The sequence below is a fragment of the Plasmodium cynomolgi genome, chromosome 11, assembly GCF_000321355.1.
Source record: "Plasmodium cynomolgi strain B DNA, chromosome 11, whole genome shotgun sequence".
NCBI lineage: Eukaryota > Apicomplexa > Aconoidasida > Haemosporida > Plasmodiidae > Plasmodium > Plasmodium cynomolgi.
Window position 1 is genome coordinate 1,774,553 of NC_020404.1, and position 12,941 is coordinate 1,787,493.

A 12,941-nucleotide genomic window follows, 5' to 3' on the forward strand; every position below is an offset into this window, starting at 1 on the left:
CAGGCTCGTCTGTCCCTCCTCTTAGCTTCGCCACAGCTGGGACGCAGCTTCACTGCAGGTTCTGACAAAATTCGACGGGGCTTTACCATCCCTGCCCGCTGACATGTTTGTCCAAGGTGGCGAGCACAAGTAGCTCAGCAACGGTGCAGCGAGGAAGAAAAAAAACTGCCGTAAGGAAGCACTCGAAAGGAAGCACACCAACGGAGTAGAAGTGGCGCAGGGAAGGCCTCTCTATCCCAAGTGTGGGTCGAAAAAAAAGGACCAGCAAAATGAAATTTGCAGAGAAGCTAAAACATCTGAAGGTGAAGTCATGGGAAGACAAGTACATCGATTATAAATTCTTGAAAAAAATTATTAAAAGGAAAAGAAATGCAGAAATATGCAGTTTGTATGAACGGATTGAAAAAAACAACAAGGATGTTTTAGAGGTATGTAATTTGGTGACCTCTGATAACGTAGGTGAAAACAACAAAGATAAAAAAGGAGGAAAGAATGACGATGTTGAGTGTGGAGATATCGATTACACGTACCTGTTTTTTTGGGTACTACAGCATTATATTAATATGGTTAGAGGACACTACGAACAAGAATTCAACTACCTTAATGACAGAGTGAATGAGATTAAGTCCTTCCTCATGAGTGATAAAATTAACTTAAAAGACATGGATGTCATGAAGACCAAGTGTTTGCATATTTATAACATGTTTGATATCCTGAATAATTATCTGAATATTAACGTTCTTTCCGTTTACAAAATATTGAAGAAAAAAAACAAAAAGGAGAAACTCTCCACTTCGCTCGACTTGTATCAGAAGTACTGCAACACGCTGCACCAGATAAGCCGTGAGGAGGAGTTCAACGTACGCAGGCCTTTCCCTTTTCGTGAGCGTTCTGGGGGGGGGCGGCTACTAAGTGAAGGAGTCCTCTCCGATTTATGAAGCGGTGTAGCGGTATAGCGGTAGAGCCGTATAGCGTAGCTTCGACCACCCCTGTGTAAACCCCCCTTGTGTGCCCCCCCCTGTAACTGCCCCCCTCCTAACTGCTTCCCTCCTGTAACTGCCCCCTCCTAACTGCCCCCTCCTAACTGCTTCCCTCCCCCCCCTGCGCAGGCGAAAATCAAGTCGACTTACCTGTCCATCCAGAAGAAACGGGGAGACAACTGTGAGAGGCTGGACTTTTTAAATTTCAAAATTTACCTCAAGAACAAAATCGAAAATATCGGACAGTACAGAGGCATCCTATACACCCTCTGTGGTATTCTCATCATCCTAGTCATCAACACCATCATTCTGCTTTACCTGAACAAAAATAATATAAATGTGAATACAATTCTGTCCATCCTGCCGATCTACAGACTGCTTTACATTTTAAATTTTTTCTTCCTCTTCATTTTCGGCTCCTTCTTGTTCATGCAGGTCTACGGCGTGAACTTCACGTAAGGAAGCGGCGGAGTCGTGTGTGCCTCCCCTCTACGTGTCTGCTCTCTACGTGTCGCCGCTCTACGTGCCTCCCCTCTACGTGTCTGCTCTCTACGTGTCGCCGCTCCACGTGTGGCCTTCTTCTTCTTCTTCCCCCCGCAGGTACATCCTCGACCTGAACAAGATCATCGTGGACGAATACTACTACCTGATCAACGTCGTGATCTTCCTCCTTTTCCTGACGACGCTCTCTCTGCTCGTGTTCCTACTGGACGTTCTCTTCAAGCTAAATATTTTCTCCAATATCATTTTCCACGTTGTCATCCTTTTTATTCTCCTTTTCTGCACGACCATCTTTCCTGTTAATTTTTACAAGTATAAGGAAACCAACTTTGTTTTTTCATCCCTTCTGCGAGTTCTCTCCAGCGGGTAAGTGAGACCCCGAGTAGCAACCTGCATTTTTCAAATCAGCGTGTGTGCTTGTGTGTGCTTGTGTGCACTTGTGTGTCCTCTTTCTGTGCTTCATCTCCTGACTTGCTTTTTCTTTTTTTTTTCTCTCTCCCCCGCTTAAAGCATTTTCCTAGTCAACAGTGTCAACCTGCTGGACAACATCATTGGGGATATTTTGACGAGCCTATCGAAGACCTTCTCAGATGTTCAGTACTTCGTTTGCTTTTTGTTGTAAGTGGGGCGGCGTAGCGCAGCGGTGTGGTGTAGCGGTGTTGAGTAGCGGTGTGGTGTAGGGGTGTGTGTGGGCGCACTTAGCCCCTTTCCCCCCTGGTGTGCTTCCACCTGTGCGTCACGCCTGTTTATGACTCCGCACGCAGCCCCCCATTCTGCGTCCATTTTGCGTCCATTCTGCGTCCATTCTGTGTCCATTTTGCGTCCATTTTGCTTCCATTTTACGCCTCTTTTACTCCCCTTTTACGCCACATTTTCTTTCACCCCTTTTTCAGAAACGGAATGAAAACAAATGCGCCTGCGAAGTGTCCAAGTATGTGGAGCTTCACAGGGGCGGCAGCGCACACGAGGGGGACGTCCCCCTTCGTTGCGCATTAGCGTTGTTTGGTCGTCCACTTGGTCGGCTACTTGGTGGTCCATTTGTCCATCCGATTGCCATCCGCTTGACCATCCACCCACTTCCCACTTCCCACTTCCCCCTCCCCCCACGCAGTCCTGGAAGGCTACGTCAACCCCGTTTTCGTGGGACTCCCCTTTTATTTCCGTTTCTGTCAATGCTTAATCAGGTGCGCAAACTGGGCTAGCGCCAATGGAAGCAACGTTGGAAGCGAGATTCGAAGCTGGATTAGAAGCGGGACTCGAGCGGCAGTTGTCGCGCTGAACAAGTCGATGTGGCTCCCCTGCACCGTCCCCCTTTCGACCACCCCTCCATGTGGACCCACTTTTCCCTCCTTCGCAGATACAACAACGAGAGAGAAAAAATTCACATTTTTAACATGCTCAAGTATTTGTCCGGAATAGCCATCGTGATATGCACGTCCTTTAACTGGTGAGGGTGCAAGCAGCTCTGCGGGCAGCCCCGCACCTTCCCACTGGTCGCGTAGCCAAAGGCACAACGCACACCTCCCCACTTGCCGCTTATCCACACGCTCACCTCGCACCTTCCCACTTGCCGCTTATCCTCACAGGGCCTACCTAGGCTTGGGTACGAACACGAGCAAAATTATCCTCATTTGCGCCTACGTCGTGGGATCCACGTACATGTATTTTTGGGACTTGTACTGTGATTGGGGGCTCCTGAAGGAGTACAATTATTTATTAAGGTGAGAGCGAGCGGCGAGAGCAAGCGACGAGAGTTTTAGTTGAAGACTGAGGAGAGTGTGTCCTCCCTGATGAAAGAGGAACAGCAAATCGAAGGTTGACTGCTTAAGGGGCGATTTTTCCAAATTGTTTTTTTTTTTTTTTTTTTTTTTCTCATTTTCCCCCTACAGGAAAAACAACAATTTGATGTACCCCCCGCATTACTACTACTTTGCCGGATTGCTAAATTTGGTTAGCTGCGCCGCGGCGATGTCTGCAGATGGGCGTCACGTGGGGCACCCAGGATGGAGAGTGTGCCCCGTCGATCGCTTCGCCAACTCTGCGCTGTTTTTTTTTCATCATTCCGCCATTTCACCGCTGTCCTATTTCGCCATTTTGCCATTTCACCGCTGTCCTATTTCGCCATTTTGCCATTTCACCGCTGTCCTATTTCGCCATTTTGCCATTTCACCACCCCCCGCGCAGATCTTCAGGCTGACGTGGGCCATCACCCTCATGCCGATTACCATCTTCCAGAATAAGGTATCCCCGCGCAAGAGGCAAAGAAATGAAAAAGAGAAAAAAGAGAAAAAAAGAGAAAAAAAGAGAAAAAAAGAGAAAAAAAAGAGAAACGTGAACATAGTGCAATCCCTTTCGAACGCTTTTACACTCCCCCCCGCAGGAAATAAACACCTTCCTAATAACCTTCGTTTTGATGTTCATCGAAGTCCTCAGGCGATCAATAGTAGGCAGACTGAGCGGTCGTGTCGTTCGTGTTTGCACAGGCGTGTATATACATGACACGAAGCGATTGCAGACGCAGGTCAACATATCACCTCTTCCCACGCTCACCACGCTCACCACGCTCACCGCGCTCCCCCCCCCGCAGTGGATTTGCTTCCGCCTGGAGAACGAGCATGTGACGAACGCGTCCAAATACAGATCCATACTATGGGTAAGGCCCCAACAGGTCGAAAGAAGAAAAGGAAAAAGGGGACAGCTCAAAGGGAGACGCGGTTTCTGTTTCGATTGCGGTGTGTAGATAGGTTGACGTTTTTGACGTGCTGTTAACCCCCTTCATCACGGCTCTCTTCCGCCTCCCCGCAGGTGCCAAAAATGACGAAGAAGAAGAAGTTTTGAGGTCCTCCCTCGGTTGCTTCGCTTAATTTTGCACGCTTATTTGCGTTTTATTTTGGCCTTCGTTTCGCCGTTTTTCCCTCCTTTTTTTTCTCCCGTCATGACTTGACGGTTGTTTGGTCTGTCTCACTGGCTGCACCCTTAGGGGGTCTTCTACTTAATCGTCCCCGCGAGCCTTTTTTCGCCTTTTTTTTCGCCCTTTTTTTCTCCCCTTTTTGTTTTCGCTTCATTTTGGAGAACATCCGTAAGCGTAACTGCTAAAACAGCAGGGATTTTTTTTTTTAAAGCGTCTGGTGAAGTCGCCACGTTGAAATGGGAGGAGTGCAAATTGGAGAAGTGCAAATTGGAGGAGTGCAGATGAAACGGCGTGCAGATGAAACGGTGTGCAGATGGGCGGAGTGCACATGGGAGAAATAAAAACGAACCGCGGGGCGGTCAAAACTACGCAGGGAAGTAGGCCCCCACGGCGTCGATAAAGGCACGCACGTTTTCGACTCTCGAGCCGGGCAGCATCCCATGACCCAAGTTCGCAATATACTTGTTCGTGTACCGAATTTGACTGATCATCTCAGATGTATACCTTGACACGAGCTTCTCATCGTTCAGAAGCATTATGTGTGGATCCAAAGCCCCCTGCAAGATGATCCTGCCTTCAAATAAGTCGTAGTAAAAGCTAGACGAATTCACAGCTAGCTGTTTATGTGTAATGGAAAGGACATCAATATTGAGCTCTTTCAAATCTGGGTGAAAATTCTCCTTCAAAAATAAAATGACAAATACATGAGGTCTCAATTTCTTCACCGTTTCGATAACTCTTTTTAAATAAGACAAACTAAATCGAGAAAACAAACATGTATCTATAACATCTGCATTACTGTCGAACAGTTGTACAATATTTGCTCCACTATCGATCTGATTGATAAGGTGACTTACACATACCTCACTTAGTTTACTCAAAATTAGATGTACATCTTCTGAACGTTCATAGACCATTCGAATGCTATCCTCATATGTCTTTTTGTTATTTTTTGTTAGGTATGTAAAGAGAGTAAATGGGGATCCAGCGAACCCTAAAATGGGAACTGCATTGTTAATTTTATTTTTCGTCAAATTGATGGCATCATATACATAGTGCAGATTTTTTATAACTTGGTCTAGTGAGACGGTTAGCTTTTGGAACTCCTCAAAGGAAGTAATACTCTGATCGAATGTTGGTCCAACGTTCTCAATAAATTTTATGTTTATCCCCATGGCAACAAAAATGATTAATATATCGGAAAATATAACTAACAGGTCACATGGGAATCTCTTAAGGGGCATGATGGTTACTTCGGAGGAGAGCTCTGGATTTTGACACATTTCGAAGAAGTCGTGTTTGCTTCTCAGTTGTCGGTACTCCGGTAGGTAGCGGCCGGCCTGTCGCATGAACCACACGGGGATCCTCTCCAGCGCCCTTCCTTCCTCCTTGTTCTCGATGACTCTCAGCACCAGGTCGTTCTTCGGCCGGCCGAACGCTGCGGTGGGGGGGGAAGAAGCGGTGAGGGGGGAAGAAGCGGTGAGGGGGGAAGAAGCGGTGAGGGGGAAGAAGCGGTGAGGGGGGAAGAAGCGGTGAGGGGGAAGAAGCGGTGAGGGGGAAGAAGCCGTGACGGGGGAAGAAGCCGTGACGGGGAGAGCTTATCAGTGATGAGACGCGCTTCATATCGGTGAACATCCGTCAAAGCAGAACCCCCACCGCGCTGCTGTCCCAGCTATACCTTGGTACTTGGCATTCTCCGGTCGAACGAAGACTTCCATTTGGTCCGCGTTGCTGCTCACAGCTTTGGGCTCCATCCTGAACAAGCCGAACGATTCTTTTCTGTTGTGCATGAACGAGAGGAAGTCACGCAGGAAGAACGGGACCAGGGCACGCACCAACTTTGTTCTCATATTAAAGCGTACGCGACGGAGATTTACCAGCACAGGTCAGATTAGGTCGGTAACTCTCACAGGGGAAAAACACGACGTCCTTCTAACGCTTTTACAATGATATAACATTAATATACGCTTCCCTTGGGGTGGTGGTGCACATGGGGGGCACCAAGCAGTGGGTAGTGTACGTCCACAGGGGGAGGAACTGCAAAAGGGGGGGAGCAAAGAGGGGAGCAAAGAGGGGAGCAAAGTGGGGAACGCAAAGTGGGGAGGGCAAAAAAAAATCTATGTAGAATTTTATCAACTTGAAAAAAAAAAAAAAAAACCTCCGCGTGAGTGTCCCTGCAACGAGCTCTCACTCCCCACACATCCACTGTGCCACTGTGCCACTTTCCGAAACGAAAATATTTTACACCGCGTGGCCTTTACACCGCGTATCCCTTACACCGCGTATCCCTTACACCGCGCAGCCTTCACACCGTGTCATTTCCCTTCTGTGTAGCGCCCCTTCCATTCCGCGCGGCACTTTTACCATGCCCAATTCACCATTGAACAAACGCAAAGCACAAACACAAGCGCATTTTTTTTTTTTTATCCAGCATACTCTCAATCGTTACGACTTTGCATTTGTGAGAGGTCCCTACACCGTGTGGCTTCTTCTCCTTTTATACCTTTCGCGAAGAGGAGTAAATGAATTACATGAGAAGGATCGTGCATGCATATAAGTAAATATGTGCGCAAGCTCGTCGTCACGCTCGTCGGCACGCTCGTCTGCACGCTCATCGGCACAGGTGTACGCGTGAGACCTTGGAGGAGGGTGTGCTTGGAGAAGGTACAAGCCTGCGCGCCTGCTTACACTGCTTTGCTGCTCTAACGTGACCTCCTCCGCGACAGTGCCCGTGTCCCGCCATCGCACAACTTTGCAGTGCCGAGGAATGGTGCTCGTCTGGGGCGGGCAGAAATGAATTTAGGGCAAATCGGCCAAGCCGAGGGGAAGAAGAAGAAGCAGAAGAAGCAGAATCGACGCTGAAGAGACGCAGAATCGACGCAGAAGTGACGCAGAAGTGACGCAGAAAGGGACGGACCAAGACGTGGAAGACCGAGTCGTGACAGCTCGAAGGAAACACAGCTCGGGTGAGTATCCAGGGGGGTGACACATCCACGGGAGTTGGTACCAAGCCACTTCAGTTGCAGGGAACCGAAATTGATCAAAGCAGAACGCCAGCCGGTGCAGAAAAAATGAATTCAGACGTGGATAACACGAGTGGCAGCGGTGAGAAAGAGCAGCTTGGTCTCCTCTGTAAGGAGGCCGAGGATGAGTGCCGGGAAAGCGCGCCCTCCGGGGTACACACTGGCATGGTTATTTCGCAGCGCATTTGTTTCTCTTTATTTTGTTATATTATATTGTACTTGATTATATTTGATTACTCTTCTTTATTTTTCTTTATTTTTCTTTATTTTTCCTTATCTCCCCTCGCAGGGAACTACATCGAACTGGGTCCGCCCGAACGGACGCTGTACAGGTACCTGACGATGGTGCTGCACCTCGTGCTGCTAGCAAGCATCCTAGGCCTGGTGACCATGGGGATATACTTCATTCGAACCCCCTGCGAGCAATGTGATTTCTACAACAGGGTGCTGGCGATAGCTATATGGATTAAAAGCATCGGACATGTCAACCTGACAATTACAAGAGTAAAGAAGCGAGACGAAATAGAAAACAACGAACAGATGAGAAGCCTAGTCATATATTTAATCAAGCTATTTAACTCCTTGACCTTCCTCCTGCTGTTGTTGTCTCTTCACCTACTCCATTTTTACAGAAACAAATGCTCCTACTCCACGGTGGCTTTGAGGTTCATAAAGCTCTTTTACTATTTTACCATCACCCTGTACTTCCTACCCCTCCTATTTTATATCTCCCTTGGGTTATTCCTTTCCATAATTATTTGTGTCATAATAAATTTCTCCGTTGATGAAAACGATCGCATTCCAACTCCTGAAAATGTCATAAATAAATTGAGCGTCTTAAAATACAGCGATATGGACTTTGCGCGTAATGGGAAAAATGAACAGGAAAAAAAAAAAAAAATTAAAAAAACCCTCTTTTGAAATTATATTTGATAAGGTCAAAAGGGTCATGCAGAGAAAGGGCAATAGAGAGGAGGAGGAGGAGAAGAAGAAGAAAAAAAAAAAAATCTCAAGAATTCTTTGAGTGTGAGAAATGCATCCCCCCTTGTTGATGACCACCTGAGGGAGATGCTAAATCCGCTTAAGGGGAGTAGTGACCCAAATGAGCATTCTGACTTTGCTAATGGGGGGTCCCCGGGGAAGGTGCCCAGCAGTGGCTCGGAGGACGCATCGAATGGGATAGACAGTTCGCTCCACGGGGGGGAGAACGACCATAGGGGGGAGAACGACCAAGAGGAGGGTTACCAGAACGACCACGAGGATGATGAAGAGATCTGCTCTATATGCATGATGAACTACGTACGCAGCGATGACGTTATGATGATGCCGTGCGACAAGCGTCACTTCTTCCACGTGGGCTGCCTTACCAAGTGGCTGTACAAAAGCCAAGCGTGCCCCATCTGCAGGACCAACATTGTCAGCTGCCTCAACGCGCAGGGTGAAGTCGTTTGATTGTCGTACCCCACCAGCGAGTGAGAATGCTACGTCCAAAGTTTTTTTTTTTTTTTTTTTTGTTCAGCATTTCTTTTGTGAAAAAGTATTTGTGTGACAAGTTAATCGCTTCTACGCGGTGTTTGGCATATATATACTACCCACAACATGCCTGCGTGGTTGTTCCCCCGTTTTGTGCTTCTTACCCGCGGGGGGAGGGGAGAGAGCAAAGTAGACACGGTTAAGCTGAAGGGGGGGTGGCTGAACACGGGATCAACTAAAACATATGCAGCAGCCGCCTCTCCCCCCCCACATATACACACAGACACACATTTTTGTGGCCTCCCTTTTTTGATTCATGGGGTGCGCAGTTGGACATAGTGACTACCCGCACAGCACCGTTTTCTTCCTTCGCCAACATTGACGCACCTTCCATCATGTTTGCATTGCATTGGCTTGTCTTGTCTTTGACTGTTCACGTGAGAACCAACTCCGAGTATGCCGCTGCGCCACCTCTTCTTGTTTTTGTTAAATTGCAGGCTGATGTTATGTCACGTATGAGCAGACCTCTCTGTGGTGAAACCAGTCCTTCATCTGCGCCGCGGCAGGGGAAGGTGGGGAAAAAGGGGAGAAAAAGGGAGATGAACGAAGAATGAAAGGGAGATAGACGGGGACGAAATATTTGTGCGTTCTTATTTTGCACCAAGTCGCCCACTTGCTCGTGGCTGAAACCCACTTGGCATTCCTTCGAGCAGTAGTACGCCCGTTTGCACTGCGAGCATTGTAGTTCGGCCTGAACGTGGGGAAGTGGCGGAAGGATATGGCGGGGGGAATGGCGAGGGAAATGGCGGGAGGGTATGGCGGAAGGATATGGTGGAAGGATATGGGCCCTTTTTCCATGCACCGAATTTTTTTCCCCTCTGTTTTGTTAATTACAATCTCCTTGCAGCTGTCGCAGAGGAAAGGCTCCTCCTTTGCTTCACCCTCTGCTGATGCTTCTCCCCGTTTGTCGTTCGCGCCCTTTTCGTCATTCGAGTGAGGACCGCCATGGGTGTCTGAAATTGGGTTGGGAAGTGAAAGTGGAGAGGGTAGTGTTGTCCCCCTGGTACACGTTTTTCGGCGCGTCTGGGGAGCTTCCCCCCTTTGCCGCGTTTCCCCCCTTTGGAGTGTTACCCTTCTTTGCGCCCTTCCCAGCCTGCTGGTCAAATTCATACACGGAGAGGTACATGTCAGAAATGCTTCCCAAAAGGTCCCTCTCGATGGTGACGCTGCTCAGGAGGGATGCTAATCTCCTTTTGTTCTTCAGCACGTCCTCTTTGATTTCTTCAAAGATTTCCGGCACCTGTCCAGAGTGAAAAGGGGAGCGTCGATGAGGCGGCTATGAAGTGGCTATGAAGTGGCAGGATTTATTTCCCTGTTCAGGATGATTTGCCATTTTTTCTTTCCCCTTTTTTTTTTTTTCGGAATGACTCACCACGTCGATGATCAGGTAGGAGTTTTTGTTTTCCGGGAAGACGCTCTTGGAAATGTACAGGTGCTGCAGACGGTGGGGAGGGGGTGGCCTCGCAGTTTGGTTGGTTCGTTTAGCGGCTGCTTCCTTTAGCGGCTAGTTCGTTTAACGGCTAGTTCGCTCGGTTGCCTATTTGCTGCCTCTCTTCCGTGGCTCCGCTTCCCGCTTTACCTCGATGAACGTGTGCAGCGTCTTCATGGGGGGCAGCTGCTCGTGCAGGGGCTCGTTCATGTACTTCCGGAGCTGAGCGGTGGGATGGAAGCGGCGGGACGGAAGCGGTGAGACGGACGCGGTGGGATGGAAGCGGTGAGACGGACGCGGTGGGACTAACGCGGTGAAGCAAACGAGAGGGGACTGATGCACCCCCCCTGTGTACCTTCAAAATGTTGTTCCTCCTATAATTGGTCATTTCGTACCTGTCAGGAGTGCAAAGAAGGGAATAACAATTAATGTCGACACAAGTGATTGTCGCATAAGCCCCAATCCAGTTTGGAACTCCTTCGCTCTGAGTGATTTTTTTTTTTTTGTTTACTTTTCTTGACAGTTCCTAGTCAATATCAGAGTGTACAGTATAAGCCACAGCTTCAGGGAGGGGGGGTAGACGCCGTGTGCAGTTCAGTGAAGAAAATATGTTTGCCATATGTAGGTGGTCATCAAAAAAGAAAAAAAAAAAAGAGTACACTTCGTTATCCGCACTGCTTCTTTTTCGTTGCTTCTACCTGTTTCTCAATCGTACATAAGGTGCTTCCTTCCCGTTTTACCCACCTGTGTATGCGTTTGTGCACGTGAGCGTGAACGTTAACGTGAACGTGAACGGTGCGTGGGGAGTAACCCCAAAGGGATGTCCATTACGCACATCTCCATCATGTGCATATGGACATGCACTCATCAGTGCGCTTAAGTAGATCGGCGCTGGATATCAAAAATTACTCATTTCCTTCAAACACGTAGTTGTCGTGTGCCCACGGTCTCTTCTCCAGGAGAGGAATTAAAATTAGCAAAATATCTGAGGATGGAAAAATGGGGGAGGGCATCCTGTATTGTACCCCTTCATGACAGCATCGTGAGGGAAAAAAAGGTTGTTTTGAAAGAAGCGAAAGAGCATGTCCTGCTTCTTCCCTCCTTCTCCCCTCCTTCTCCTAACCGTAATCCACTATCTTATTGATGACTGTGTTGTTGAGGAGATGAATCCTGTCCGTTATGTTCCGCAGGGCGTTGATAACACTGATGTATATTTTCAGTCTGTCTATGTTTTGCGACTTGTCGTTTTCTTCCTTCAGCATCTACAGAAGAAGTAGGGGGGGAGGGGGACTCATATATTGATGCGTAGAGGGTCACAGAAATGACGCGCCAGTTTGTGTCCCCCTCCTGGTGACCTCGCTTATGGACATCTCGCTTATGGGCTTAACAAAGTACTCCTCTGAATTGCTAAAGGGGTGGGAAAATAAAAAAAAATAAAAATAAAAAAAATAAAAAAAAATAAAAATAAAGCAAAATAATAAAACTTTAACACACGCATTGAGCATGTCCACTCCGCTGCAACCTTCTGATCAACGCTGACGACCGACCGCTTCGCCCATCTCCTACCTCTTCAGGAAGGCCACCAAATTGGAGTAAAGATACGCAAAGAGGTTTATCATGTGGCTGTCTATTTTGTCATATGCGTGATCTGCGCATAGGACCCTCTCGAAGATGTTCAGTAATGTCACTTCGTGGTACAGCTGGGGGTGGAGGGGGTAAGTGGGTTAAATAGAAAAAGGGCCTTGCTTCAGTGGGGAAGCAGCGATTACAGGGAGACATTCTCCCTTTTTTTGGGCATGTACGTATAAGGGGTGTAAGGGTGTATATCCTTACCGATATGTAACTGGAGATGCGATTCTGCGCAGTTGTGTCATCTCCGTTTTTTGGACCTCCGCTGGCACTCTGCAGTTCGCTTCCCCCCACTTCTTGTGGCAATGATTTGTCTTTGCTACACTTTGTTAATTCTTCCGAGTGGAGAAATCGGACGAAGTAGGTGGTGATTAGTTCCCTAAGCAGTATTTCAAACTTTGCAAGGGGGAAGGGGGGGGAAGTGTGCAGAAGGAAGGAGTCCTTCCCATGTGGGGGTAAATATTCATATGTGTGCATAGCAGTGTTCACCACTTCGTCGCAGAAAAGACGCTCAAGTGTTTATACTGAACTGCTCCCGCTCAACTGCTCATGCTCTACTGCTCAGATGGTCATTCCCGGTACCTTCCCCATGAGGGCGTCCACCCGTTCGTCCCCGATGGTGTCCAGCATGTCACTGTTGCGGTGGAGGTAGAGGTTGATCGAGACTAGGCTCTTGTGGCACTCAAACCATCTAAGGGGAAGACATGGAGGTAGCAGCGGGTTTGAAAAAAGGGGGCATTCCCAAGCGCGGTTCGACACGATCGTTTGGCGAGTCCTGCAAGTGCGACGCCATGTTGTGTTGCGTTTCTCTATGCTTCGCGTCACGTGCCGTTTTATTCGTTATGTTTGGGATTTTTTTTTCTCCTTTTTTTTCCCTTTTTTTTCTCCTTTTTTTCCCTTTTTTTTCTTCCTTTTTTTTCTTCCTTTTTTTCTTC

General features: G+C 48.0%; 4 protein-coding genes across 4 annotated transcripts in view; 2 read left to right on the forward strand and 2 right to left on the reverse strand.

The window, feature by feature from the left end:
- Window positions 1-269: 269 nt before the first annotated feature.
- On the forward strand, window positions 270-4,319 carry PCYB_114910 (EXS family protein; the record flags this gene model as incomplete). Its single annotated transcript, XM_004223370.1, has 13 exons — window positions 270-860; window positions 1,110-1,435; window positions 1,581-1,847; window positions 1,992-2,099; window positions 2,375-2,412; window positions 2,593-2,665; window positions 2,839-2,928; window positions 3,068-3,202; window positions 3,371-3,431; window positions 3,666-3,722; window positions 3,862-3,924; window positions 4,069-4,134; window positions 4,287-4,319. The coding sequence occupies 13 exons, from the start codon at window positions 270-272 to the stop codon at window positions 4,317-4,319; spliced, it is 1,908 nt and encodes a 635-aa protein (XP_004223418.1).
- A 438-nt stretch (window positions 4,320-4,757) lies between these two features.
- On the reverse strand, window positions 4,758-6,146 carry PCYB_114920 (uroporphyrinogen decarboxylase; the record flags this gene model as incomplete). Its single annotated transcript, XM_004223371.1, has 2 exons — window positions 4,758-5,830; window positions 6,071-6,146. 2 exons carry the CDS (start codon window positions 6,144-6,146, stop codon window positions 4,758-4,760), a joined length of 1,149 nt encoding a protein of 382 aa, XP_004223419.1.
- A 1,317-nt stretch (window positions 6,147-7,463) lies between these two features.
- On the forward strand, window positions 7,464-8,336 carry PCYB_114930 (zinc finger protein; the record flags this gene model as incomplete). The annotated part of the gene is made up of 2 exons (XM_004223372.1): window positions 7,464-7,497; window positions 7,705-8,336. The coding sequence occupies 2 exons, from the start codon at window positions 7,464-7,466 to the stop codon at window positions 8,334-8,336; spliced, it is 666 nt and encodes a 221-aa protein (XP_004223420.1).
- A 1,056-nt stretch (window positions 8,337-9,392) lies between these two features.
- PCYB_114940 (MYND finger protein) overlaps window positions 9,393-12,941 on the reverse strand; it is a gene marked incomplete at its 3' end in the record, with an annotated part of 3,888 nt that continues 339 nt past the window's right edge. The window contains exons 3-14 of the mRNA XM_004223373.1: window positions 12,589-12,697; window positions 12,211-12,402; window positions 11,944-12,077; window positions 11,733-11,784; window positions 11,501-11,639; window positions 11,287-11,362; window positions 11,076-11,121; window positions 10,321-10,383; window positions 10,020-10,224; window positions 9,783-9,901; window positions 9,562-9,639; window positions 9,393-9,440 (exon numbers count right to left, since the gene is read on the reverse strand). Coding sequence (XP_004223421.1) covers window positions 9,393-9,440; window positions 9,562-9,639; window positions 9,783-9,901; window positions 10,020-10,224; window positions 10,321-10,383; window positions 11,076-11,121; window positions 11,287-11,362; window positions 11,501-11,639; window positions 11,733-11,784; window positions 11,944-12,077; window positions 12,211-12,402; window positions 12,589-12,697 — 1,261 coding nt within the window. The remainder of the gene's footprint in view (window positions 9,441-9,561; window positions 9,640-9,782; window positions 9,902-10,019; window positions 10,225-10,320; window positions 10,384-11,075; window positions 11,122-11,286; window positions 11,363-11,500; window positions 11,640-11,732; window positions 11,785-11,943; window positions 12,078-12,210; window positions 12,403-12,588; window positions 12,698-12,941) is intronic.